The sequence below is a fragment of the Pogoniulus pusillus genome, chromosome 4 (assembly GCF_015220805.1).
Source record: "Pogoniulus pusillus isolate bPogPus1 chromosome 4, bPogPus1.pri, whole genome shotgun sequence".
In the NCBI taxonomy this organism is placed as follows: domain Eukaryota; kingdom Metazoa; phylum Chordata; class Aves; order Piciformes; family Lybiidae; genus Pogoniulus; species Pogoniulus pusillus.
The window spans coordinates 47,367,070-47,392,246 of record NC_087267.1 but is presented as its reverse complement, the minus strand read 5'-3'; the positions used below and the strand labels follow the sequence as shown (position 1 = coordinate 47,392,246).

The window sequence follows — 25,177 nt, the reverse complement described above, 5'->3', positions numbered from 1 at the left end:
AAATGTCTGACTGCACTTAGAAGAACATCAACCAGCAATGATCATCACCATGAGACCTCAACAGTCACTGAAGGCTCTTCCTGAGGTACCAGCAGCTCCTCAGGAGAAGGTTAATGATGTTGCCCTTCACTTTCTGCCCACAAAGCTCTCCTCGAGGCAAGTACCTCCACACTTAGAGCCTCCTAAATCTAGCCCAGTGCTCAGTCCTGACCAAGGTGATCAGGAGATGATCTCCATGATGCACAAGAGCAGAGGAGCACTTCTCATTTTTGCCTCTACTGATTCATGGCCTCACATTTATCATCCCTCCTCCTCTTTCTGGATGAGCTGAAGAAACCCTGAGCTCCAGGTACCTTATCCAAGCCCTCTCTCTGTTTTGTCCAGCTCCATCCAAGTGTCCTGTTTTCTGGAAGTTCTCAGTAGACCTCTGAACTCTTCTGCAGGCACAGAACGAGAAGGACACATCACTCATTAACCAGCTGCATGGCCATAGCTGTGTTTACCTCCTTGTCACATGGCTTGGCCAGTGGAGAAGCCCAGGAGAAGATGACCTTGGGATTTGGATGGGGAAGAGGGAATTTTATCAGCCTGTTGGCCAGTGGATTGTCCCACCCACGGCTGCCCCTCTGCCAGCTCACAGACACTGGTGAGGTGGCCAACCTTTGTGAGACCCTTGAGAAACAGCTCTGGGAGAGGAGCTGTGATGGTCTGGAGGAGCACCAGCACCAGGAAGGAGCTGGAGAGCAACAAAATGTCATGAAGGAGCTGGAGAGCATCAAATGTCACAAAGGAGGTGGAGAGCAACCAAGGCCATGAAGGAGCTGCAGAGCTGCAGAGATGGTCCAGCATGCAGACCTACAGTGAGGATATTAGGACAGGAGGGACAGAGAAGCAAGGCTGGAGAAGCAGAGATAGAGGAGTAAGGATGGAGAAGCAGAGGTGGAGAAGTAAGGATGGAGGAGCAGAGACGGAGAAGGAGGGCTGGAGAAGCAGAGATGGAGAAGTAAGGATGGAGGAGCAGAGATGGAGAAGCAAGGCTGGAGAAGCAGAGATGGAGAAGTAAGGATGGAGGAGCAGAGATGGAGAAGCAAGGCTGGAGAAGCAGAGATGGAGAAGGAAGGCTGGAGGAGCAGAGATGGAGAAGTAAGGATGGAGGAGCAGAGGTGGAGAAGCAAGGCTGGAGAAGCAGAGGTGGAGAAGTAAGGATGGAGGAGCAGAGGTGGAGAAGCAAGGCTGGAGAAGCAGAGGTGGAGAAGTAAGGATGGAGGAGCAGGGGTGGAGAAGCAAGGCTGGAGAAGCAGAGGTGGAGAAGCAAGGCTGGAGAAGCAGAGGTGGAGAAGTAAGGATGGAGGAGCAGAGGTGGAGAAGCAAGGCTGGAGAAGCAGAGGTGGAGAAGCAAGGCTGGAGAAGCAGAGGACCAGGTCACACAAACCTCTTGCAGGAGCAGTGTTAGTGGTGACTCTGCTCCGAGGGAGGACCACGATGAGGTGGGTTGAGGCCTCTCAGCAGACCAACAGTTGGACTATGGGCAGCTCTTTGAGGTGGGAGTGCAGCCCTGATGACATGTCAAGGGTGCAGGACGTGGAGCTACGTGCAGGAGCGGAAGGCAGAGCCAAGGTTGGAGAAGCCCATGGGTGAGCAGCAAGAGCACGACTCAGGACCACCAGAAGGACTTTCAGAAGGTCCAACACTGAGATGGGACAGACCACCCCATACCCTGCCTCAGTTTCCCTCTGCCCATAGGGAGATGATGCCAGGAAGCCCAACCACGGAGCCTTCCCAAACTCCTTCCTGATTTAGCCACTTCCATGCCTAGTCCTGACCCCAGGAGGTGTTGCAGCCAAGCCTGGCTGGGGCACTTAGTGCCATGGTCTGGTTGGTTGGGCAGGGCTGGGTGCTAGGTTGGGCTGGCTGAGCTTGGAGCTCTCTTCCAGCCCGGTTGATTCTGTGGTTCTATGACTGCAGATGCGGACACAACCTGGCGGTGCCCCCACGGCCGAGCAGAGCCGGGTGATGGGGCCGAGCCCCTCCCGGGGCACCCCTCTGACCAAAGCTGGACCTGAAGCCAGGGTCCCAGCTCCTGCTGGGGGAGCCACGTGGAGGTGCCCACCCCAGTCACCATCAGCAGGCTGCATGGAGCCACCAGGAGCGGCTGGGCACTGACTCGGCACCTCCGCACGGAGCTGTAAACAGCCTGGAGCTGGGAGAGGGACAGGATCCCGGAGGAACCAACCAGAACTGACTCGGCAAATCCCCGCCGAGACAGAAGCCACCTAGTGGAGAAGGAGCCGGGCAGGGCTGGGCAGCAGCCAGCTGGAGATGAGCCACCATGAGCCAGCAGGTGGCCACCGGCAGCCTGGCTTGCATCAGCGATGGTGTGGCCAGCAGCAGCAGGGCAGGCATCGTCCCCCTGGACTGGGCGCTGCTGAAGCCACACCTCGAGTACTGGGGTCCTTTGAGGGGCTGGAGCAGGTCCAGAGAGGGGCAAAGAAGCTGGTGAAGGTTCTGAAGGAGGGGAAGGGTCTGGAATAGAATCATACAATCAACCAGGTTGGAAGAGACCTCCAAGCTCATCCAGTCCAACCTATCCCCCAGCCCTGCCCAGTCAACCAGACCATGGCACTGAGTGCCTCAGGGTCTGGAGAACTTGTGAGGAGCAGCTGAGGGACCTGGGATTGTTGAGCCTGGAGAGCAGGAGGCTGAGGGGAGACCTTCTGGCTCTCTGCAACTCCCTGACAGGAGCTTGGAGCCAGGTGGGGCTTGGTCTCTTCTGCCAAGGGATAGGATGAGAAGGAGAGACCTCAGCTTGCCCCGGGGAAGGTTCTGGTTGGACATGAGGAGCAAATTCTTTGTGGAAAGGGTTGTCAAGGCCTGGTCCAGGCTGCCCAGGCCAGTGCTGGAGTCAGCAGCCCTGGAGGGATGTCAGAGCCATGGAGATGCTGTGCTGAGGGCCATGGTTTGGTGGTGCCCTGGCAGGGCTAAGGGTTGGACTCCACCATCTGCAAGGTCCCAGCCCAAACCATTCCACCATTCCCAGCAGAAGCTGAGCCACTGAGAGGTGGAGAAGCAAACCATGCCTTGAGTCTAGGAAGAGTGGGGCAGGATGAGGAGCACAGCTCCCACCTCCTGCAGCAGCCATCTCCTGGTGGATCCCATCCCCTCGTGTCCCGGATCGAATCCGGGGCCGAGCAGCAGGGTCAGGGGTGGGGGGCACAGGAATGCCCCCACCTAATCCCCCCCCACCCTGCTGCTGGCTATTTAGGGAAGCGCCGGAGCTTAAGGAGGCCCTGGCTGTGCTCAGCCTCCTGGCATCCCTCCACGTCCCGGCTGGCTCCTCTCCCATCCCTGCACCCACCGCAGCGCAGCCCCATCCCGGATCGCGCCGGGAAGCGCCGGGAAGCTCCGCACCCCGCACCCCGCGGGCACGGTGCTGGCCTCGATGTCCACCAGGGGTTGACTAGAAGCTTTTGGTGGGCAGCCAAGAGAAGGTTCTTGCCGGTTCTCCGCCCTCCCGTGCCGCGGGTTGCTCCGTGACCGGAGCTGGGAGCGCTGGGATGAGCCGCAGGGAAGGAATCTGGTGAGCTAAGGGAGCAGCAATGCGAGGGAGCTGCCAGCCCCCGGGCTGCTGCTCGACGTTTTGTTGCTCTGAACCTTGTCACCATGTCCTTGTCCCCGCACGTCGCTTGTAACCTGGCACCCGGCAGCTTCTCTTCAGCCTCCTCGGCTCCCCAAATCCCTCCCCAAACCCAAGGGCTTTCCGCCCCCTGCAGATGCTGCTGCCAGGTCCTGCCGGTGTTTGACTCATTAAACGCCACAGGCTGCTGCTGCTGCTGCTGCTGCTGGAGCCGCAGAGCCCGCGGCAGGGCAGTGGTGGTGATGGTGGTGGCTCCTCAGCGCCCATCTCCAGGGGTGCCTGCTGGTCAGCAGGGCTCCAGGACATTGGGCATCCTCTCTTCTATCCTGCCAAGGTCTGGCACTCCTGTACCCTACCCCAGGAACCTTCTGTGGGTGGAAATACCCCCGGGACAACCCTGTGCCCCCACCAAGTGACCCCCGAGAGCTCTGCAGACAACATCCTGACCCTGGTGACCTCCTGGACCCAGTCCAGGACTCCAGGCCCTGCTGGTGTTCAGCTCATCAAACAAGCTCCAACGGGTGCTGCTGATGGAGCTTCAGAGCCCAGAGCAGGGCAGAGGGCTGCAGGATGATGGTGGCAGCTCCTCAGCACCCAGCTCTAGGGGTGTCTCCTGGCCACCAGGGCTCCGGGAGGACACTGGACACCTCTTCCAGCCCTGCAGCAAGCTCTGCTACCAGGGAATGCTCATCAGGACACTCCTGTACCCCCCTACAGGGACATTTTGGGGGTGGAAACACCCCGAGGACAACCCTGTGCCCCCACCAAGAGACCCCTGAGAGCTCTGCAAACCACATCCTGACCCTGGTGACCTCCCGGAGCCAGTCCAAGAGGCCAAGCCCTGCTGGTGGCTGCGTGTAGCTCTTCCACCCTCTGGCTGAGGAGCAGGGGCAGAGCTGCTCTGGTCTCCTCCTGGAAAACCTCATCTCCAGCCTCCAGCCAGCCTCTGCCTGTGGCTACCCAAGCCTGGAGACCTCATCTTCTTCCTGGGGGCTTCCAGCTGGTCCTTGCTGCAGCACCAAAGGGTTTGAAGTGGCGCAGCTCAGCCGGCAAAGGGCTCAGCCCCTCCTGGTGATCCCAGAGGCTGCAAACAAATCGTTCCCTGCCCATAAAAAGCCAAGGGCTGGGGCCTGGAATCCTCCCGGAGCTGACAGCCCACGCAAGCGCTGGGAAGAGCTCCCAGGAGGAGATGAGCACCAAAATGGAGCTTGGAGCCAGCTCTGATCCCATCAGAGCTCTTGGAAAACACCCTGGGAACTTGGATACCTGAAGCAGGCCTCCTGGTTCCTGTGGGAATCACTTCAGTCTCAGCCTGGTGGGGTGGGAAGGGACCTCTGGAGATCATCCAGACCAAGCCCCTTGCCTCAGCAGGGGCAGCCACAGCAGCTTGCACAGCATCACAGTGGCCAGGTGGGGTTGGAAGCTCTCCAGACAAGGAGACTGCACAGCCTCTCTGGGCAGCCTGCTCCAGGGCTCCACCACGCTCCCAGCCAACAAGCTGCTCCTAATGGAACCTTCTGGGTTCCAGCTGGTGCCCTTTGTACCTTGTCCCACCCATGGGCACCACTGACAAGAGTCTAGGCTCATCCTCCTCTTGCCCCACCAGAGGTCCTTTAGCTCTTGCTGAGCACTGAGCAGATCCCCCCTCAGGCTGCTCTTCTCCAGGCTCAACAGCCCCATGGGCTCTCAGCCTTTGCTCCTCACAGACATGCTGCAGGCCCCTCAGCAGCTTCAGACCCTTAGCTGGACTCTGGCCAGTAGCTCCCAGTCTCTCTTGAAGTGAGGAGCCCAGAACTGGACCCTAGGCTCCAGCTGTGACCTTGCCAGGGCAGAGTAGAAGGGGAGGAGAACCTCCCTCAACCTGCTGGCCACGCTCTTCTCCATGCCACACAGGGGACCACAGGCTTCTTGGCCACCAGGGCACATTGCTGGCTCAGGGTGACATCCCTGACCCCCAGCACCCCCAGGCCCTTCTCCATGGAGCTGCTTCCAGCTCTGTACTGGTGCAGGGGGTTGCTCCCAGGCACCTCCTCCTCACCACCTGAGATGGGTCCTGGGTTTCATTCTCAGCTTCACACCAGTGGTGGCCTTCATCCATTCCTCAGACACATCCCAGACACCCCAACTCCAGCAGCTGTGGAGAGCAGCTCCAGCCAAAGCACAGAGACCACACCGAGGGTACCGCAGCAGAGAAGCCACCACCTCTTGTGCTGGCCAGGTCACCTCCCAGCAGGAGCTGAGGAACTCCAGCTCCCAACACCAGAGCATCTCCAGAGCTGCCAGCAGCTGCCAGCAGAGGAGCTCAGCTGCCCCAGTGCCGGAGGAGAAGCCCCTCCCGGCGGAAAGCCACATCTCCCAAGCAGGGGGAGGCCCTCCCAAGCGGGAGGAGGCTCAGCACCTCGCTGGCAGACACCAGCCGGGGCAGAATCCCACCCTTTATTGGCTCGGTGTGAGCCTGGTGGTTACCAAACTCCACCACCCCCACCCCAGCCCCTCCAGGGCCCGCACAAAGTCACGGCTCCGCCGATCTCCTCATCTTGCTGCCCCCTGGTGCCTCCAATCACACAGCTCCTCCTCCGTTCCCAGCACTCTCCTCCTCCTCCTCGGCCACCCGAGACAGCCTCAGCCACGTCCGAGGTCCCTGAGCTCCGTCCTGCTGCGCGGCCCCAGGTTGACCTCCAGCAGTCTGGCAGCGCTCAGCAGCAGAGCGAGCTGGGAGCAGACCCCACGCAGGACATCCACCAGAGGCTCCATCAGGTCCCGCAGCCCACAGAGGACCTTCTTCAGGAAGAGCAGCAGAGGCTGCAGGAGGCTGTCGAAGGTCACCTCCAAGAAGGGCTTCCAGATGTGCTCCCCGATGGCTTTCAGCAAACCAACCACCAGCACCTGGGGGGGAGGTGAATTTGGGTCAGGATGCTTGGCTTGGCTCCCCAGGTGGCAGCAGGCTGCTGCTGGGGGCCTGTGAGGAGCAGGTCACCCCCAGGTCACTCTTGGAGACAGCCAAGAGGTGGCCAAGAAGCAGAAGCTTGCAGCAGCTGGAGCCCAGGAGGCTTCTCCTCCGAGCGCCGCAGTGGAAGCAGCGAGGGGAAGGGAGCAGAAGGCTCCTGCTCGGGGCTGTCCCCACCTCGGCTCTCCTGTGCCCCTCTGGTGACCTCAGGCTGGTGGCAGGGAGGGTCCTGGTGGAGCCTCTGGGGAGCAGAGCTCCTGGGCAAGGGCCCAGCGCCCTCCTTTCTGCTGCCACCCGACCTCTGCTCCGGAGCAAGCCCAAGCTGCCCACGGCCACCAGCGAGCCGAGCTGAGCTCCACCCAGCCACAGCTCCTGGGGGCAGCCACCAGAGCTGCTCAGCAGGCAGGGCAAAGGCTGCCCTAGGGGCTGGAGAGCCCCAGGGGCTGTGCCAAGCCTCCTCTGGGGGGCACAGGGAGGTGGCTCACCTGCACCACGCTCTCGACGAGGAGGGCAACCAGCTCCACCAGCAGGGTGCTGAGGCTGCTGAGCTGCAGCCGGAGGCTGGGGAAGGATCTGCTCAGCTTCACCCTGCAGCTGCTGAGGAGAACAGGAGAGGGTCAGAGAGCTGCGGGGCGAAGCCATGGAGCTGCTGTGGAGCCTCTCCCATGCCAGGTGGGTGCCAGCTGGTGCGGGGCTGCCATGGGGAGGTGCTGCAGGAGCAGTTCTGTTGCTGCTTAACTGGCAGCAGAGCCCAACCCCACCTGGCTACAGCCTCCCTGCAGGCAGCTGCAGGCAGCAATGAGCTCTGCCCTGAGCCTCCTCTGCTGCAGGCTGCACCCCCCCAGCTCCCTCAGCCTCTCCTCACAGGGCTCTGCTCCAGGCCCCTCACAGCTTTGGCGCCCTCCTGTGGACACCTTCCAGTACTGCAACATCTCTGCAATGGAGGAGCCCAGAACTGGACACAGCACTCCAGGGGTGGCCTGAGCAGTGCTGAGCACAGGGGCACAAGAACCTCCCTTGTCCTGCTGCCCACACTGCTCCTGAGCCAGCCCAGGATGCCATTGGCTCTGCTGCCCACCTGGGCACTGCTGCCTCAGCTTCAGCTCCTCTCTGCCAGCACCCCCAGGGCCCTCTCTGCCTGGCTGCTCTCAGCCACTCTGGCCCCAGCCTGCAGTGCTGCTTGGGGCTGTTGTGGCCAAAGTGCAGAACCCTGCCCTGGGCCTTGTTCAGTCTCATCCCCTTGCCCTCTGCCCACCCATGCAGCCTGGCCAGGTCCCTCTGCAGGGCTCTGCTACCCTCCCACAGCTCCACACTGCTCCTAGCTTGGTGCCAGCTGCACACTCACTGCTGCTGGACTCAATGCCCTGCTCCAGAGCAGCAATAAAGACACTGACCAGGCCTGTGCCCAGCACTGACCCCTGGGGCACAGCACTGGTGCCAGCTGCCAGCTGGATGTGGCACCATTCAGCACCACTCTCTGGGCCCAGCCCTGCAGCCAGTTCCTGACCCACTGCAGTTATGGCATCATAGAATGCTCTCAGGGTAGTCAAGCATGGCTTCCCCTTGGCAAATCCATGCTGGCTGCTCCTCATAACCTTCTTCTCTTGGTTGGACTGCATGACCTTGCAGCTCTTTTCCAACTCAATTCCATGATTCCAACCAGAGGCAGGGAAAATAAGAGGGGGAGAAGCTTTGGGAGGTGGACATTAGAGGGTGGAGCACAGAGCCTCACTCGGAGAACCCACACAAGAGCAAAGTTTCACTTCCCACCAGAAGGAAAGTCCCCTCCTCCACAACCTCACGCCTGATAACCCCCCCAGAACCTGCTTTTCTTCCCCATTTTGTCCTCGTGATGCCAGGTGGCAGTGAGCAGAGCTGGGGAGGGCCACAGTGGTGACAACGCAGCTGTAGTAGGTGACTCTCTTCTGAGAGGAACAGAGGGGCCTGTTTGTTGACCAGAGCCATCCCACAGGCAAGTCTGCTCCCTCCCTGGGGCTGGGTTAGAGATGTAGGACAAGGGAGGTTCTTCTGCCCCTGTGCTCAGCACTGCTCAGGCCACCCCTGCAGTGCTGTGTCCAGTTCTGGGCTCCTCCATTGCAGAGAGATGTTGAGGTGCTGGAAGGTGTTTGGAGCAGGGCAGCAAGGCTGGGGAGGGGCCTGGAGCAGAGCCCTGTGAGGAGAGGCTGAGGGAGCTGGGGGGGTGCAGCCTGCAGCAGAGGAGGCTCAGGGCAGAGCTCATTGCTGCCTGCAGCTGCCTGCAGGGAGGCTGTAGCCAGGTGGGGTTGGGCTCTGCTGCCAGGCAGCCAGCAACAGAAGAAGGGGACAGAGGCTGAAGCTGTGCCAGGGGAGGTCTAGGCTGGATGTTAGGAGGAAGTTGTTGGCAGAGAGTGATTGGCATTGGAATGGGCTGCCCAGGGAGGTGGCGGAGTCTGTGTGGCTGGAGGTGTTGCAGCCAAGCCTGGCTGGGGCACTGAGTGCCATGGGCTGGGTGCTTGGGCAGGGCTGGGTGCTAGGTTGGACTGGGTGAGCTTGGAGGGCTCTGCCAACCTGCTTGGTTCTGTGATTCTATGGCAGAGCAGAGAAGATCTATCTCCTCCCCAGAGCCCCTGATGCTTCAGTGCCACCTCGTAGCTCAGCCACCAGGCAGAGCAGGTCACCTACTTGTTGCCAGCTTGCAGACCCCTCCTCAGTGCTGCCACCCAGTACTGGATGGAGCCAGGCTGTGGCATCCCCCGCGACCAGGTACCCTGGCACCACTCGCAGCGTTGCCTGGGTCGCTGCATCCTTCTTAAGGAGAGGTCAGGCCTTTCGCCCGGGTGGATACCATCGCCTCCTGTTCGCCAGGCAAGGAAACCCCCCTAAGAGCCAGCCCCCCCCGCAGCAGCGCCCACGCCCTGCCAGCCGTGCCCCGCTCGCTGCCTGCCAACGAGCGGCAGAGCCCAGCTGCCATTTCCCCCTTACACCGCCATTTTGGGCTGCTGCTTTTACATCTGGCTGCACCTTCAGCTTCCTCTCCCCCCTCTATTTCATCCCCCCCCGGAGGCTCCAGAGTCCGGGAATCCCTTGGGCTCAGCAGGATGCCTCCAGGCTCAGCCTTTTCTCCCTACACCTCCCTTAGCTAAAAACACCCCCAAAACCCACACTCTTTACCCTCCCAAATTCCCGCGGTTCTGCCCCGGCCCTACCCCGCCCGCTCCTCCCCTTTGCCCCTCGCTGAGTACCTACCCACGAGTGGGAGGGCGCCGGGGCCGGGACCTCCTCCGCTTCCCGGGGCCTGCGGGGCCGGGGTCGGAACTCCACATGGCTGGCTCCGCCCCCCCCCCCATGGCTCCGCCCCCCTAGTGCTGCCCCTTCACCAATCGCGCTGCGCCGCTCGCCTCTGGCTCCTCCCCCTCACCCCGAGTCCCGCCCCCAAGTTGCCATGCAACGGCGCGGGGCAGTGGCGTGGGAGTGGTTATGCTGATGAAGGGCGTGGTTTAAGGGCATGAGGCCCCGCCCCGCGGAAGCGCTGGGTCCTGGCGCCGGGGCGCGGTGAGTGCCCGGGGTGGGCATGGGTGGGTGCGCAAGGGGTGGGTGTCCGTGGGATGAGTTCCGCTGGGGTGAGTGTCCCACTGGGTTAAGCGTGACGTGGGTGCTCAGTCAGTGCCCCTGAGGTGGGTGCCCGGTGGGGTGGATGCCCTTGAGGTGGGTACCCGTGAAGTGGGTGCCCGTGGGATTAGGTAGAGTGGAGTGGGTACCCGTTGGGTGGGTGCCGAGAAGGTTTCTGAGGGTGGGCGTCCGTGAGATTAGTCCCGTGGGGTGAGTGTCCCTGAAGTGCGTGCCCGTGGGATAAGTTCCAGTGGGGTGGGTACCCGTGGGGTGAGCGCTTAGTGGGGTTCTGAGAGGGGGTGCCCGTGGGATTAATCCCCGTAGGGGTGGGCGCCCCTGGGGTAGGTGGCCATGGGATTAGTCCTCGTGGGGCGGCTGCCCGCGGGGTGGCAGTCCAGTGGGCGCCCGTGGGATTATTCCTCGTGGGGTGGGTATTGGTGAGGTGGGTGCCCATCCCTTCCCTCCTGTCACCCTCCCTGGGGGCGATGACCGTCCCCTGCCCCGCTCACCCCCACCCCACTGTCCCTGTGCTGGGGGGCTGGGGGGGGGGTCGGGGTGTGACCCCCTCCCCGTGTCCGCGTCCCCTCCCCCGTGTCCTCGCCCTGGCCACTTCTGCTTTCGGAGGGCGGCTCCGGGTGACCCCAGGGGACTCCGCTTCCTCCTGCGGGGACCAGGGAAGGGGCACCCACGGCTGGCCCGGCACAGCTGCCAGTGCCGGGCGAGACGTGGCCGCCACTCAGCCCCCTCACATGTCGCGATAGGAGCAGTCCTCAGCCTCTCACACATGTCACGACAGGAGCAGTCCTCAGCCCTTCACACATGTCACGATAGGAGCAGTCCTCAGCCCCTCACACATGTCATGATAGAGGCAGTCCTCAGCCACCTCACATGTCACAATAGGAGCAGTCCTCAGCCCCTCACACATGTCATGATAGAGGCAGTCCTCAGCCACCTCACATGTCACAATAGGAGCAGTCCTCAGCCCCTCACACATGTCACCATAGAGGCAGTCCTCAGCCTCTCACACATGTCACAATAGGAGCAGTCCTCAGCCCCTCACACATGTCACAATAGGGGCAGTCCTCAGCCTCTCACACATGTCACAATAGGGGCAGTCCTCAGCCCCTCACACATGTCACAATAGGGGCAGTCCTCAGCCCCCCTCACATGCATGGCACAATATAACTGGGCCTCAGCCCCTCACACCTGTCACGACAGGAGCAGTCCTCAGCCCCTCACATGCATGTCACGATAGAACTGGGCCTCAGCCCCTCACACCTGCCACGCTATGCCCTGTCTTCAGCCCCTTCACACGTGTCACGACACCTGCGGTGCTCAGCTCCTCGCATCCGTCACGACTGCCCCATCCTCATCCCTTCACACACATGTCACAACGCCCTCAGACCGCAGCGATTCGGACGTGTCACGGCAGGGCCGGGTCTCGCCCTCTGTCACACGTGCCTGTCGCGACAGAAGCGGTCCTCGCGCCCCCCCATGTCACGATATCTCCCGTTCTCGTCCCCTCACACACACGCGGGTCCCCAGCCGCCCGCCGCCGCTCCCGTCTCACCTTCTGTCCCCACCCCTGTCGCCCCAGGCCGCCGCTGCTGTCGCGACATGTCGGCGCCGCGGCGGGCGCGGCTGAAGCCCTGGCTGGTGGCGCAGGTGAGCAGTGGCCTCTTCCCGGGGCTGCACTGGCTCGACCCCCAGCGCCGCCGCTTCGCCATCCCCTGGCGCCACGCCACGAGGCACCCCGGCCACGGCGACCAGCACAGCATCTTCAGGGTGAGCCGCGGCGGGGGGCCAGGGCGGCGGGGGGGGCGTGGGAGGTGGGGTGCTGGAGTGACCATGGGGACACGGGAGGTGGGGTGCTGGGGTGACAATGGGGACACGGGAGGTGGGGTGCTGGGTGCCGATGGGGTGCCGATGGGGACACGGGAGGTGGGGTGCTGGGGTGGGGTGCTGGGTGCCGATGGGGACACGGGAGGTGGGGTGCTGTGGTGACAATGGGGTGCCGATGGGGACACGGGAGGTGGGGTGCTGTGGTGACAATGGGGTGCCGATGGGGATACGGGAGGTGGGGTGCTGTGGTGACAATGGGGTGCCGATGGGGACACGGGAGGTGGGGTGCTGGGGTGGGGTGCTGGGTGCCGATGGGGACACGGGAGGTGGGGTGCTGTGGTGACAATGGGGTGCCGATGGGGACACGGGAGGTGGGGTGCTGTGGTGACAATGGGGTGCCGATGGGGACACGGGAGGTGGGGTGCTGTGGTGACAATGGGGTGCCGATGGGGACACGGGAGGTGGGGTGCTGTGGTGACATTGGGGTGCCGATGGGGACACGGGAGGTGGGGTGCTGTGGTGACAATGGGGTGCCGATGGGGACACGGGAGGTGGGGTGCTGTGGTGACAATGGGGTGCCGATGGGGACACGGGAGGTGGGGTGCTGTGGTGGGGTGCTGGGTGCCGATGGGGACACGGGAGGTGGGGTGCTGTGGTGGGGTGCTGGAGTGACCGTGGGGACACGGGAGGTGGGGCGCTGGGGTGACAATGGGGACACGGGAGGTGGGGCGCTGTGGTGACAATGAGGTGCCGATGGGGACACGGGAGGTGGGGTGCTGTGGTGGGGTGCTGGAGTGACCGTGGGGACACGGGAGGTGGGGCGCTGGGGTGACAATGGGGACACGGGAGGTGGGGCGCTGTGGTGACAGCGAGGTGAGCCCAGGACGTGGCAGTGTGGGGGTAAAGCCGGAGACGACAGCTTCAAGAGGCGGTGCTGGGGTGGCGGCAGCGAGGTCCTGGCAGGCGATGCTGCAGCGCCAGCGGCGTCCCGGGCCGCGGTGCCGCTGACCGCCCCCCACGCACACGTCCCGTGTGCCACCCCCAGGCGTGGGCGCAGGAGACTGGCAAGTTCCGGGCGGGGGTGGACGAGCCGGACCCGGCCAAGTGGAAGGCAAACCTGCGGTGCGCCCTCAACAAGAGCCGCGAGTTCCGACTGCTCTTCGACGGCACCAAGGCCACCCCCCTGCAGCCCTACAAGGTCTACGAGATCTGCGAGGCGCCGCCGGAGGGCGCAGGTACAGCGCAGCCCCCAGGGCCGGGGGACGTCGCGGGGGGGGCAAGGTGCGGGCAGGAGAAGAGGCTTTGGGGGGAAGCCAACTCCTGAGCTCTCAGAACCCCTCCGAGCTCCAGCGCCCGACAGGGATCTACCGGCACAAGTCCCAGCACTGCTCAAAGCTCCTGCACCCCACGAGGATCCAGCACCCCATCAGTGTGTCCCCCATGCACACACTGCCCATGAGGGATCAGCACCCCACACCCCCAGCACCCCACAAGGACCCAGCACCACACGAAGCCTCAGTGCTCCATGAGGTCCCAGCACCCCATGAGTGTGTCCCACACAAATGCTCCCCATGAGGTCTCAGCACCCCACAAGGACACAGCACCCCATGGGTCCCTCTCACCCCATGAAGTCCCAAAAGCTCATGAAGAAGTAGCACCCTGTGGAGCTCCAACACCCCACAAAGCCTCAGCACCCCATGAAGATCCAGCACCCTTCAGAACCCCAGCACCCCATGAAAATTCAGCACCCCATGAAGTCCCAGCACCCTACAAGGTCCCAGCACCCCCCAAGGAACCATCACCCCATGAGTTCCCCACCCCTTCTCTGCTTGCAGATGAGGTGGTTGATGATGACTATGACTGTGGTGAGGAGGAGGAGGTCAACCAGGTACCTGCTGGGGGGGGGGTCTGGGGAGGGGCTTCTCCAAACCTGGAACAGCTCCAGGTGGGTCCATGCACCCCCAACCCCATAACCACCTCATTGTCCTCCCTGCAGCTCCATAAGATGATGTCTCTGAGCATCGATGGTGAGTGAGGGACACTAAGTGGGTGAGGGCAGTCAGCTGGCCTGAGGGGACACGAGGTGTGCCCACCCCATGGTTGTGGGTGGCCATGGCCACCTTCTGACCTCTTGTTTGTGTTCCAGACACCCAGCAGCATGGGGCAGACCTGCTGCCACCCTACTCTTGGCCCAAGGAGGAGACCCACCTGGGCAGTGGTTGCCCCTTGGGACCGTTTGTGCCACCAACTCCAGTCCTGGGGGGCACCCATGGGACCCTTGAGATGTCCTCAGCCACCCTCACTGAGGTGGGACCTGCTCTGGGCACCTTGGGACCCCCAGCTGCATGTCCCATGGCACCCATGGGGAATGCCATCCCCAACCTGCTCATCAGTCCCCACATGCTGCCCCGTAAGGACCAGTCTGGGGTGGGCTGGGGTGGTCCTATGGTGGCTGGACAGAAGTGGCCGTGGCTGCTGGGTGGCTGTGGGGATGAGGTGGCCATGGGGTGGCTGAATGGTGGTGGCCATGGGTATTGGGTGGCCATGGGGCAGTTGGATGGCGGTGGCCATGGGTATTGGGTGGCCATGGGGCAGTTGGATGGCCATGGGTATTGGGTGGCCATGGGTATTGTGTGGCCATGGGGCAGTTGGATGGCCATGGGTATTGGGTGGCCATGGGGCAGTTGGATGGCCATGGGTATTGGGTGGCCATGGCTACGAGGTGGCCATGGGTATTGGGTGGCCGTGGCTACGAGGTGGCCATGGGTATTGGGTGGCCGTGGCTACGAGGTGGCCATGGGGTGGTTGAGTGGTGATGGCCACGAGGCAGTTGGCTGGTGGTGGCCATGGAGTGGTTGGCTGGTGGTAGCCATGGCTCTGAGGTGGCCATGGGGCAGTTGTGCGGTGGCAGGCTCGGGTGACGGCCGTGGGGCACCCCCCACACCCCCTCGGCGTGCGTCTCACCCCCACGCCCCTTTGGCAGTGACCGACCTGGAGCTGAAGTTCCAGTACCGCGGCCGGCAGGTGTCGGTGCTCACCGTCAGCAACCCGCACGGCTGCCGCCTCTTCCACAGCAGCCTGGAGCCGCGGCAGGAGCAGGTGGAGCTGTTCGGGCCGCTGAGCCTGGAGCAGGTTCGCTTCCCGCCCGCCGACGCCATCCCCAACGAGAAGCAGCGCTTCTACACGCGGCAGCTGCTGGACGTGCTGGACCGCGGGCTCCTGCTGGAGCTGCAGGGCCAGGACCTCTACGCCCTCCGCCTCTGCCAGTGCAAGGTGTTCTGGACGGGGCCCTGCGCCCCCCAGCGGGACCGCCCCAACCCCATCGAGAGGGAGAGGAAGACCAAACTCTTCAGCCTCGAGGGCTTCCTCAACGGTGAGGGGGAAAGCAGCGCTTGGCCCCGGGGGGTGCTCGGGGAGGGGGAACAGCCGAGGGGCGCGGGGAGGGCTCGAGGTGTGGGCAAGGTGGAGTTGGGGTGAGGGTGTGGTGGCACCACCCAGTGCATGGGCACCTGTTGGCAAGGGGAGACGGAGGTGGGGCAGAGGAGCAAGGTCCCACGGGGAGCACCAACTAGTGCATGGAGCACAGCTGGCATGGGGGGGCACCAACTAGCACAGGGGGACACCAACTAGTGCATGGGGCTCAGCTGGCATGGGGGACACCAACTAGTGCATGGGGCACAGCTGGCACAGGGACACACCAACTAGTGAATGGAGCCCAGCTGGCATGGGGACACAGCAGGTATGCCATGGGCACTGGGTGGCATGAGGGCATCACTTTGTGCTGGGGCTGGAGCAGCCTGGCCGTGGGCAGCAGGGCAGGAGTGATGTCAGGGCGATGGCAGCAGGGCAGGAGCAGGGCAGGGCGGTGGCAGCAGGGCAGGAGCGGTGGCAGCAGGGCAGGAGCGTGGCAGGGCGGTGGCAGCAGGGCAGGAGCGGTGGCAGGGCGGTGGCAGCAGGGCAGGAGCGGTGGCAGGGCGGTGGCAGCAGGGCAGGGGCGGTGGCAGCAGGGCAGGAGCGTGGCAGGGCGGCGGCAGCAGCTGCGGGCGCCCCCGGGCGCTGTGTGCCGCGCAGGCCTGATCCTGTTCCAGAAGGGGCAGAGCAGCACCCCCCCGCCCTTCGAGATCTTCCTCTGCTTCGGCGAGGAGTGGCCTGACCAGAAGCCCAAGGAGAAGAAGCTGATCACGGTGCAGGTGCGGGCAGCGAGGGTGCCGCGGCGCAGGGCCGGCGGCTGGCACCCCCACGCCCCTGACGCGCCGGCCTCCCGCAGGTGGTGCCGGTGGTGGCGCGGCTGCTGCTGGAGATGTTCTCGGGAGAGCTGTCCTGGTCTGCTGACAGCATCCCCCTCCAGATCTCCCACCCCGACCTCAAGGACAAGATGGTAGAACAGTTCAAGGAGCTCCACCAGCTCTGGCAGAACCAGCAGCAGCTCCCCGCCGGGCAAGCAGGAGCTGACGCCACCCCCATGGGGCACTGGGTGTTGCCACAGTGACCACGAGAGATGCCCACCCGCATGGAGGTTCACCAACGACCCTCCCGTCGTATTTGGGCTGTAAACAAGACACCGGGGTGGAGAGGCTGGGGGTGGGATGGAGGAGGAAACACCCAAATCAGTGCCCACCACCAGCCCTCTCATGGTGTTTTTGGGGTGGAAATGAGACAGTGAGGTGGGGCTGGAGGTATGGAGGAGGAGATGTTCAATTGAGGGACCACCACCAACCTTCTCATGATGGTTTTGGGGTGGAAATGAGACAGTGAGGTGGGGCTGGTGGTATAGAGGAGGAGATGCTCAATTGAGGGACCACCACCAACCGTCTCATGATGGTTTTGGGGTGGAAATGAGACAGTGAGGTGGGGTTGGTGGTATGGAGGAGGAGATGCTCAATTGAGTGAGCACCTTTTCCACCAACTCTCCCATGATGTTTTTGGGGTGGAAATGGGACAGTGAGGTGGGGCTGGAGGTATAGAGGAGGAGATGCTCAATTGAGGGACCACCACCAACCTTCTCATGATGGTTTTGGGGTGGAAATGAGACAGTGAGGTGGGGCTGGTGGTATGGAGGAGGAGATGCTCAATTGAGGGACCACCACCAACCTTCTCATGATGGTTTTGGGGTGGAAATGAGACAGTGAGGTGGGGTTGGTGGTATGGAGGAGGAGATGCTCAATTGAGTGAGCACCTTTTCCACCAACTCTCCCATGATGTTTTTGGGGTGGAAATGAGACAGTGAGGTGGGGCTGGTGGTATGGAGGAGGAGATGCTCAATTGAGTGAGCACCTTTTCCACCAACCCTCCCATGATGTTTTTGGGGTGGAAATGAGAAAGTGAGGTGGGGTTGGAGGTATGGAGGAGGAGATGCTCAGATGGGTGTCCACCACCAACCTTCTCATGATGTTCTTGGGGTGGAAATGAGACAGTGAGGTGGGGCTGGTGGTATAGAGGAGATGCTCAATTGAGGGACCACCACCAACCCTGCCATGCTGCTCGTGGGGTGGCAAGCAGCAGAGGAGGAGGTTGCCCAGCAGAGGAGGAGGTTGCCCAGCAGAGAAGACCCAATCAGGACCAGGACAACTTTTAACTTTTTTTTCTTTTTGTGTGTTTTTTTTTTAAACCTTTTTCTTTTTTTTCAGTTTGTTTTTATTGTTCTCCAGGTGGCTCCACACACACCCCCCCGAGGAGAGAACATCACCCACCAGCTCCAGCCCCTCCTCTTCTTCCTTCTCCTCCTCTTCTTTTTTCCTCCTTCTCTTCCTCTTCCTCCTCCTTCAAGAAACAAAATAAAACTCAAAATAATAATAAAAAAAAAAACTTAAAAAAAAGGAAAAAGAAAGAAAAGAGAAAAAAAAAAGAAAGAAAAGAATTAAACCAGATCTGAATTTCAACTCTTTTGTGTCTTCTCCAAGCTGGTGGCCACCAGGTAAGACATGGAGAATCACAGACTCAAGCAGGTTGGAAGAGAGCTCCAAGCTCAGCCAGTCCAACCTAGCACCCAGCCCAGGCCAAGCACCCAGACCATGGCACTCAGTGCCCCAGCCAGGCTTGGCTGCAACACCTCCAGGGACAGAGACTCCACCACCTCCCTGGGCAGCCCATTCCAATGCCAATCACTCTCTGCCAACAACTTCCTCCTCACAGCCAGCCTAGACCTGCCCTGGCACAGCTTTAGCCTGTGCCCCCTTGTTCTGTCCCTGGCTACTTGGCAGCAGAGCCCAACCCCACCTGGCTACAGCCTCCCTGCAGGCAGCTGCAGGCAGCAATGAGCTCTGCCCTGAGCCTCCTCTGCTGCAGGCTGCACCCCCCCAGCTCCCTCAGCCTCTCCTCACAGGGCTCTGCTCCAGGCCCCTCACAGCTTTGGCGCCCTCCTGTGGACACCTTCCAGTACTGCAACATCTCTGCAATGGAGGAGCCCAGAACTGGACACAGCACTCCAGGGGTGGCCTGAGCAGTGCTGAGCACAAGGGCACAAGAACCTCCCTTGTCCTGCTGCCCACACTGCTCCTGAGCCAGCCCAGGATGCCATTGGCTCTGCTGCCCACCTGGGCACTGCTGCCTCAGCTTCAGCTCCTCTCTGCCAGCACTCCCAGGGCCCTCTCTGCCTGGCTGCTCTCAGCCACTCTGGCCCCAGCCTGTAGTGCTGTTTGGGGCTATTGTGGCCAAAGTGCAGAACCCTGCACTTGTTCAGGCTCATGCCCTTGGCCCACTGAGAGGGAGGAGGTTGGCAGAAGCTCAGTGTCTGACTACAACAAGATGAAAACCTCCTCAAATCCTACTTTGGTCTTTTTTTGGGGGGGAAAATAAATGTGTTGCCTTTTTTGGTTTGTTCTGTTCTCCTTTTCCCCCTCCCCAAACTCTTCATTGAGCAAATTCTAACTTGATGCTCTGCTGCTGCTAGGAGGACCTGGACTGATCCAGTGATTGGTCTGCTGCTGGTGGGATATGCTTTGGGAGGGGGTAAGGGATGGGGAGTGAGGTCTGTTTGGGGTTGGGTGGTGGTTCTGTGGGTGACCTTGGATGGTTCTGTTGGGTTGGGATGGTTCTGTTTGGTTTGCATGGTTCTGCTGGTGACTTGGGATGGTTCTGTTGGTGACTAGGGATGGTTCTGCTGGGTTTGGATGGTTCTGTTGGTGACTAGGGATGGTTCTGCCGGTGACTAGGGATGGTTCTGTTGGGTTTTGGGTGGTTAGTTGGTGACTTTGGATGGTTCTGTTGGGGTTTTGATGGTTCTGCTAGTTACTTGGGATGGTTCTGTTGGGTTTGGATGGATCTGTTTGTGACCTAGGATGGTTCTGTTGGTGACTGGAAGGTTCTGATGGGGTTTTGATGGTTCTGCTGGTGACATGGGATGGTTCTGTTGGGTTTGGATGGATCTGTTGGTGACCAGGGATGGTTCTGCTGGTGACTGGATGGTTCTGTTGGGGTTTTGATGGTTCTGCTGGTGACTTGGGATGGTTCTGCTGGGCTTTGAGTGGTTCTGCTGGTGACTTTGGCCAGGGCTGGGTGCTAGGTTGGACCGGATGAGCTTGGAGCTCTCTTCCACCCTGCTTGACTCCATGGGGCAGGGTAGGGTGACGGCGCCCACGGCGCCAGCGCCGGTTCTTACCTGGGCGAGGGGCACGGCGCCGGAGCAGGAGCTATCGGAACAAGCGAGTGAAGTCCCTCAGGGCCCAGCAGACCTGTTTACATTCTTCAGCACTGCAAAGGAAGAGAAGTGACACTGGTGAGACACTTGGAACAGGCTGCCCAGGGAGGTTGTGGAGCACAGAATCACCCAATGTGATCAAAGATCACATTGGGTGATTCTGTGCTCCACAACCTCCCTGGAGCTGTTCAAAGCCAGGTTGGATGAGGCCTTGAGTGACCTGTTCTAGTGGGGTCAGGAGCCAGGGGATCAGCTGGGAGATGGTGAGGCAACCAAAGAGGATGAGAAAGGGAGGAGGGAACCTCTGTGGCACCAAGTGTGGAGCTTGCCAGGCTGATGCCAGCCACAGGCAGGATTTGGTGACTCAAAGGGATGAGGAGATGGAGGATAGGTTGGGGGATGGCTTGGAGAAGCTCCATAGGGTTCAGGTGAGAGCAGATAAACCCGTTCAGTGATGGAAAAGGCAACCTGTGGTCTCCAAAGCTCCACTTCCCACAGCTGTGTGAGGGATGGGAAGACCACAGGTGAGCCACCCCAGAGGATTCAGGGGTGACATCCCACCAGCACACACAGCTCTCAGAGAGACATGGACAAGCCATGGCAAGCAGTGGGGAGGACCAAACCTTGGAGGACACCAAGGTGCCAAGGGCCACATTCTAGAGCTGGGTTCACCAACCTGGCTCCTGGCATCGTGTCAGAGAATCATTTAGGTTGGAAAAGAGCTCTAAGATCGTAAAGTTGGACTGGATGAGCTTGGAGGTCTCTTCCAACCTGGTTGATTCTAGGATTCTAAGTCTTTGATTGTTCAGCCTGGAGCAGAGGAGGCTCCCAGGTGACCTTCTTGTGGCCTTCTAGGATCTGAAGGGGGCTACAAAAAAGCTGGGGAGGGACTTTTGAGGCTGTCAGGGAGTGGCAGGAGTGGGGGGAAGGGAGCAAAGCTGGAGGTGGGGAGAGTGAGGCTGGAGGTGAGGAGGAAGTTGTTGAGCAGGAGAGTGGTGAGAGGCTGGAATGGGTTGCCCAAGGAGGTGGTTGAGGCCCCATGGCTGGAGGTGTTTGAGGCCAGGCTGGCTGAGGCTGTGTGCAGCCTGCTCTAGGGTAGGGTGTCCCTGGGCATGGCAGGGGGGTTGGGACTGGCTGCTCCTTGTGCTCCCTTCCAACCCTGCCTGATTCTAAGTCCAACCTCCTATCCCTCCTCTCCATGTCCCAAAGTGCCACAGCTACCTGGGTTTTTCTGAGCACCTGCAGAGATGGTGACCCCAGCACCAACCTGGGCAGCCTGTTCCAATGTCCCACACCCAATGTCCTGCCCAGCTCTGAGGCTCCAGCACCACCCACCCACCTTGTGACCTGCTTGTGGAAGTCGGTCAGCTGTTTGTGTGTGACTTGGATGGCTCCTCCTGTCGTTTCCTTTGGTAAACCCTTCAGAGAGTTCTCCAGCCAACGACAGAACGTCTGCAGGGGGAAGGGGAGAGCTCAGGATGTGGAGCCAAAGCCTCCCTCCTTGGGCTGTGGCTGTGGGAGGCAGCTGGGAGGTGCCCCCCGTGCCCGCTGCTCACCGGCCGGTCGATCTGCATGATCTCCCAGAGCACCTCGGCGACGTCGGGCAGGGTGTAGGGGGGCAGGCAGAAGCAGCAGGTGTGCAGCAGCTGGTTCACAAGCTGCTGGCCCAGCTGGCTCATCACCTGGCTGATGAGCTCCTTCCGCACCTCAAAGTCTTCTTCATGCTGCAGGAGGAGAGAGAGGAAGAGGAAAAAAAACAAGAAGAGAAAGAAAAGAATTAAGGAGAGGAAGGGAAAGGAAGAGGAAGGGAAAGGAAGAGGAAGGGAAAGGAAGAGGAAGGGAAAGGAAGAGGAAGGGAAAGGAAGAGGAAGGGAAAGGAAGAGGAAGGGAAAGGAAGAGGAAGGGAAAGGAAGAGGAAGGGAAAGGAAGAGGAAGGGAAAGGAAGAGGAAGGGAAAGGAAGAGGAAGGGAAAGGAAGAGGAAGGGAAAGGAAGAGGAAGGGAAAGGAAGAGGAAGGGAAAGGAAGAGGAAGGGAAAGGAAGAGGAAGGGAAAGGAAGAGGAAGGGAAAGGAAGAGGAAGGGAAAGGAAGAGGAAGGGAAAGGAAGAGGAAGGGAAAGGAAGAGGAAGGGAAAGGAAGAGGAAGGGAAAGGAAGAGGAAGGGAAAGGAAGAGGAAGGGAAAGGAAGAGGAAGGGAAAGGAAGAGGAAGGGAAAGGAAGAGGAAGGGAAAGGAAGAGGAAGGGAAAGGAAGAGGAAGGGAAAGGAAGAGGAAGGGAAAGGAAGAGGAAGGGAAAGGAAAGGAAGAGGAAGGGAAAGGAGAGGAAGGGAAAGGAAAGAGGAAGGGAAAGGAAGAGGAAGGGAAAGGAAGAGGAAGGGAAAGGAGAGGAAGGGAAAGGAGAGGAAGGGAAAGGAGAGGAAGGGAAAGGAGAGGAAGGGAAAGGAGAGGAAGGGAAAGGAGAGGAAGGGAAAGGAGAGGAAGGGAAAGGAGAGGATTAAAGATCACATTGGGTGATTCTGTGCTCCACAACCTCCCTGGAGCTGTTCAAAGCCAGGTTGGATGAGGCCTTGAGTGACCTGTTCTAGTGGGAGGTTGACTCTGCCTATGCGACCCTGGCACAGGTTGCCCATGGAGGTTTACTGTGAGGGTGGTGAGACACTGGCACAGGTTGAGGGTGGTGAGACACTGGCAAAGGTTGCCCAGGGAGGTTGTGGAGCACAGAATCACCCAATGTGATCTTTGATCACATTGGGTGATTCTGTGCTCCACAACCTCCCTGGAGCAGCTCAAAGCCAGGTTGGATGAGACCTCGAGCAACCTGTTCTAGCGGGAGGTGTCCCTGCCCATGGCCCTGGCTGAGCTTTGAGGTCTCTTCCAACCTAAACCACTCCACCACTCTTGGATTATGACAGCAAAGAGGCAACCTGAAGGCCACTCATTGCTGATGAAGATGCTGCTGCTCAACTCTCTGGAGGAAGAAGCTGGCCAAGGGAAGGAGGCCACACTCACATCGTTGGCCACGCCGGTGTGGATCAGGTCACGCAGGAACTTCATGACGCTGCAGTTGGCATCCCTGTGGTCCAAGGTGGTGGCAGCAATGGCCCACTGCAGGATGGGGATCATCACCTGGCTGCGCAGCAAGGTGACAGGGCTGCGCTGGATGAACCTGGGTGGGGGCAGAGAGGAAAGGCAGAGGGAGCTGAGAGCTGCTGCCCACTTACCTGTGGGAGATGTCAGGGCTCTCGAGGGGAGGCTTTGTCGAGAGGTGAGGGGGTGGTGTCCCCTTCAAGGTGACAGGGGAGTGTGGTTACCTGGCTGCTAGTCTGAAGAGGTCATCCACAGTGTCTGGGTGGTTCTGGAGGCCGTTGGGCTGCTCAAGGAGCTGGAAGGTGGGGATGCAGAGGGCCTAGGAGAAGGTCATAGTTAGATGTGACTGCAGCTCAAACGTCCTGCTCTCTGAAGGGTTCCCACCATGGACCACGCTGGAGTGGGTCAGAGTCCAGTTCCTCACCCTCAGGCTGTTGGCATTCTCCTCTTGATGGGCCCTGAGGCACCAAGCTCTTCCTCAAACACCAGCACCTCCACTCACCAGTTCTGCTCTAACCAAAGACTTCTCCTCTTTGGTCTCGTTCACACAGCCACCAACTTGTGAGAAGTGCTGGGACCAGTCCAGGACCAGTGGGAACCACAGAATCATAGAGCCAAGCAGGTTGGCAGAGCCCTCCAAGCTCACCCAACCTTGCCCAAGCACCCAGACCATGGCACTAAGTGCCCCAGCCAGGCTTGGCTGCAACACATCCAGGCACAGCAACTCCACTACCTCCCTGGGCAGCCCATTCCAATGCCAATCACTCTCTCTGACAACAACTTCCTAACAACATCCAGACTAGACCTGCCCTGGCACAGCTTCAGCCTCTGTCCCCTTCTTCTGTTGCTGCATGCCTGGCAGCAGAGCCCAACCCCACCTGGCTACAGCCTCCCTGCAGGCAGCTGCAGGCAGCAATGAGCTCTGCCCTGAGCCTCCTCTGCTGCAGGCTGCACCCCCCCAGCTCCCTCAGCCTCTCCTCACAGGGCTCTGCTCCAGGCCCCTCACAGCTTTGTCGCCCTCCTGTGGACACCTTCCAGTACTGCAACAGCTCTGCAATGGAGGAGCCCAGAACTGGACACAGCACTGCAGGGGTGGCCTGAGCAGTGCTGAGCACAGGGGCACAAGAACCTCCCTTGTCCTGCTGGCCACACTGCTCCTGAGCCAGCCCAGGATGCCATTGGCTCTGCTGCCCACCTGGGCACTGCTGCCTCAGCTTCAGCTCCTCTCTCCCAGCACCCCCAGGGCCCTCTCTGCCTGGCTGCTCTCAGCCACTCTGGCCCCAGCCCCAAGTGCTGCTTGGGGTTGTTGTGGCCAAAGTGCAGAACCTGCCCTGGGCCTTGTTCAGTCTCATCCCCTTGGCCTCTGCCCACCCATGCAGCCTGGCCAGGTCTCTCTGCAGGGCTCTGCTACCTTCCAGCAGCTCCACATTGCTCCTAGCTTGGTGCCAGCTGCAAACTCACTGCTGCTGGACTCAATTCCCTGGTCTAGATGACCAACAAAGATACTGAACAGGACTTCTCCTCTTTGGTCTTGTTCACACAGCCACCAATCTGTAAGAAGTGCTGGGACCAGCCCAGAACTGGTGGGAACTGCTCTGCTTCATGCAAACCCCAGAGGCAGCCCAGGACAACCTAGTCCTGGCTTGGATCAGCAGCAGGACCAGGGCAGGGATTGTCCCCCTGGTGTGGGTATTGCTGCATCCAAACCTTAAGTAATCATTTTTGGGACCCTCGCTCCAAGAAGCACATTGAGAGGCTGAAGTGTGCCCAGGAAAGGGTCACAAAGCTGGGGAAGGGCCTGGAGAACAAGCAGAAGGCTTTGGAGAATTTGTGGTGAGCAGCTGAGGAACCTGAGGTTGTTCAGCCTGGGGAAAAGGAGGCTGGGGGGAGACCTTCTGGCTCTCTACAGCTCCCTGACAGGAGGCTGGAACCAGGTCTGGGGAAGTCTCTTCTCCCAAGAAAATGGCCTCAAGCTGCACCAGGGCAGGCTTAGGTTGGCCATGAGGAACAGTTTCTCCCCCTTGAGGGTTGTCAAGGCCTGGCCCAGGCTGCCCAAGGCAGTGGTGGTGCCCATCCCTGGAGGGGCCTGAGAGCTGTGGTGCCGCGGGCCAGGGCTGGCAGCGCTGCGTTAGTGGTTGGACCTGACAGCCTTGGAGGCCTCTTCCAACACAAACCATTCTGTGACTCCACCACCCTGTGACACAAGGAACCCAAGCTGGTGGCCCTCACCTGCAGCATGTCGAGCAGTCCCTGCCTGCAGCCCTCCTCCATGCCATACTCATCCACCAAGATGCTGCCCAGGTAGAGGAAGCAGGAGTGCTGGTGCGCTCGGTACACGTTCACCATCTGCAGGGAGACAAACACCAGCTCTGGCTGCTGGAGCAGCAACACGAGGAGCACAGGCTGAGGGCCTGTGGGGCTGTGAGCTCAGAGAAGAGCAGCCTGAG

The 25,177-nt window shown here is 60.7% G+C and overlaps 2 protein-coding genes across 4 annotated transcripts in view; one reads left to right on the top strand and one right to left on the bottom strand.

Annotated features, from left to right (window-relative positions):
* Positions 1-10,061: 10,061 nt before the first annotated feature.
* IRF5 (interferon regulatory factor 5) lies at positions 10,062-17,749 on the top strand. Of its 2 annotated transcripts, none has more exons than XM_064142788.1 (10): positions 10,062-10,112; positions 11,767-11,954; positions 13,057-13,246; positions 13,847-13,899; positions 14,008-14,038; positions 14,158-14,421; positions 14,995-15,384; positions 16,083-16,201; positions 16,360-16,527; positions 17,660-17,749. In XM_064142788.1, the coding sequence occupies exons 2-9, from the start codon at positions 11,787-11,789 to the stop codon at positions 16,498-16,500; spliced, it is 1,356 nt and encodes a 451-aa protein (XP_063998858.1). In that variant the 5' UTR covers positions 10,062-10,112; positions 11,767-11,786; the 3' UTR covers positions 16,501-16,527; positions 17,660-17,749. The 2 variants fall into 2 exon arrangements, with proteins under 2 accessions (XP_063998858.1, XP_063998857.1); XM_064142787.1 differs by having other exon boundaries at positions 16,279-16,527.
* The window catches only part of TNPO3 (transportin 3), a 32,451-nt gene continuing 24,854 nt past the window's right edge, over positions 17,581-25,177 (bottom strand). Inside the window, exons 17-23 of one of the 2 annotated variants that reach the window (XM_064142785.1) lie at positions 24,960-25,076; positions 22,955-23,049; positions 22,653-22,809; positions 21,204-21,371; positions 20,987-21,099; positions 19,609-19,700; positions 17,581-17,816 (exon numbers count right to left, since the gene is read on the bottom strand). In XM_064142785.1, coding sequence (XP_063998855.1) covers positions 19,640-19,700; positions 20,987-21,099; positions 21,204-21,371; positions 22,653-22,809; positions 22,955-23,049; positions 24,960-25,076 — 711 coding nt within the window. In that variant the 3' untranslated portion in view covers positions 17,581-17,816; positions 19,609-19,639. The remainder of the gene's footprint in view (positions 17,817-19,608; positions 19,701-20,986; positions 21,100-21,203; positions 21,372-22,652; positions 22,810-22,954; positions 23,050-24,959; positions 25,077-25,177) is intronic. The other variant, XM_064142786.1, reaches the window with a different exon arrangement.

Coding starts and splice junctions, on each gene's coding strand:
- IRF5 (XM_064142787.1), top strand. CDS start 11,787: ATGTCGGCGCCGCGGCGGGCGCGGCTGAAGCCCTGGCTGGTGGCGCAG. Junction 13,900..14,007: donor AGGAGGAGGAGGTCAACCAG/GTACCTGCTGGG, acceptor TCCTCCCTGCAG/CTCCATAAGATGATGTCTCT. Junction 14,039..14,157: donor GATGTCTCTGAGCATCGATG/GTGAGTGAGGGA, acceptor TTTGTGTTCCAG/ACACCCAGCAGCATGGGGCA.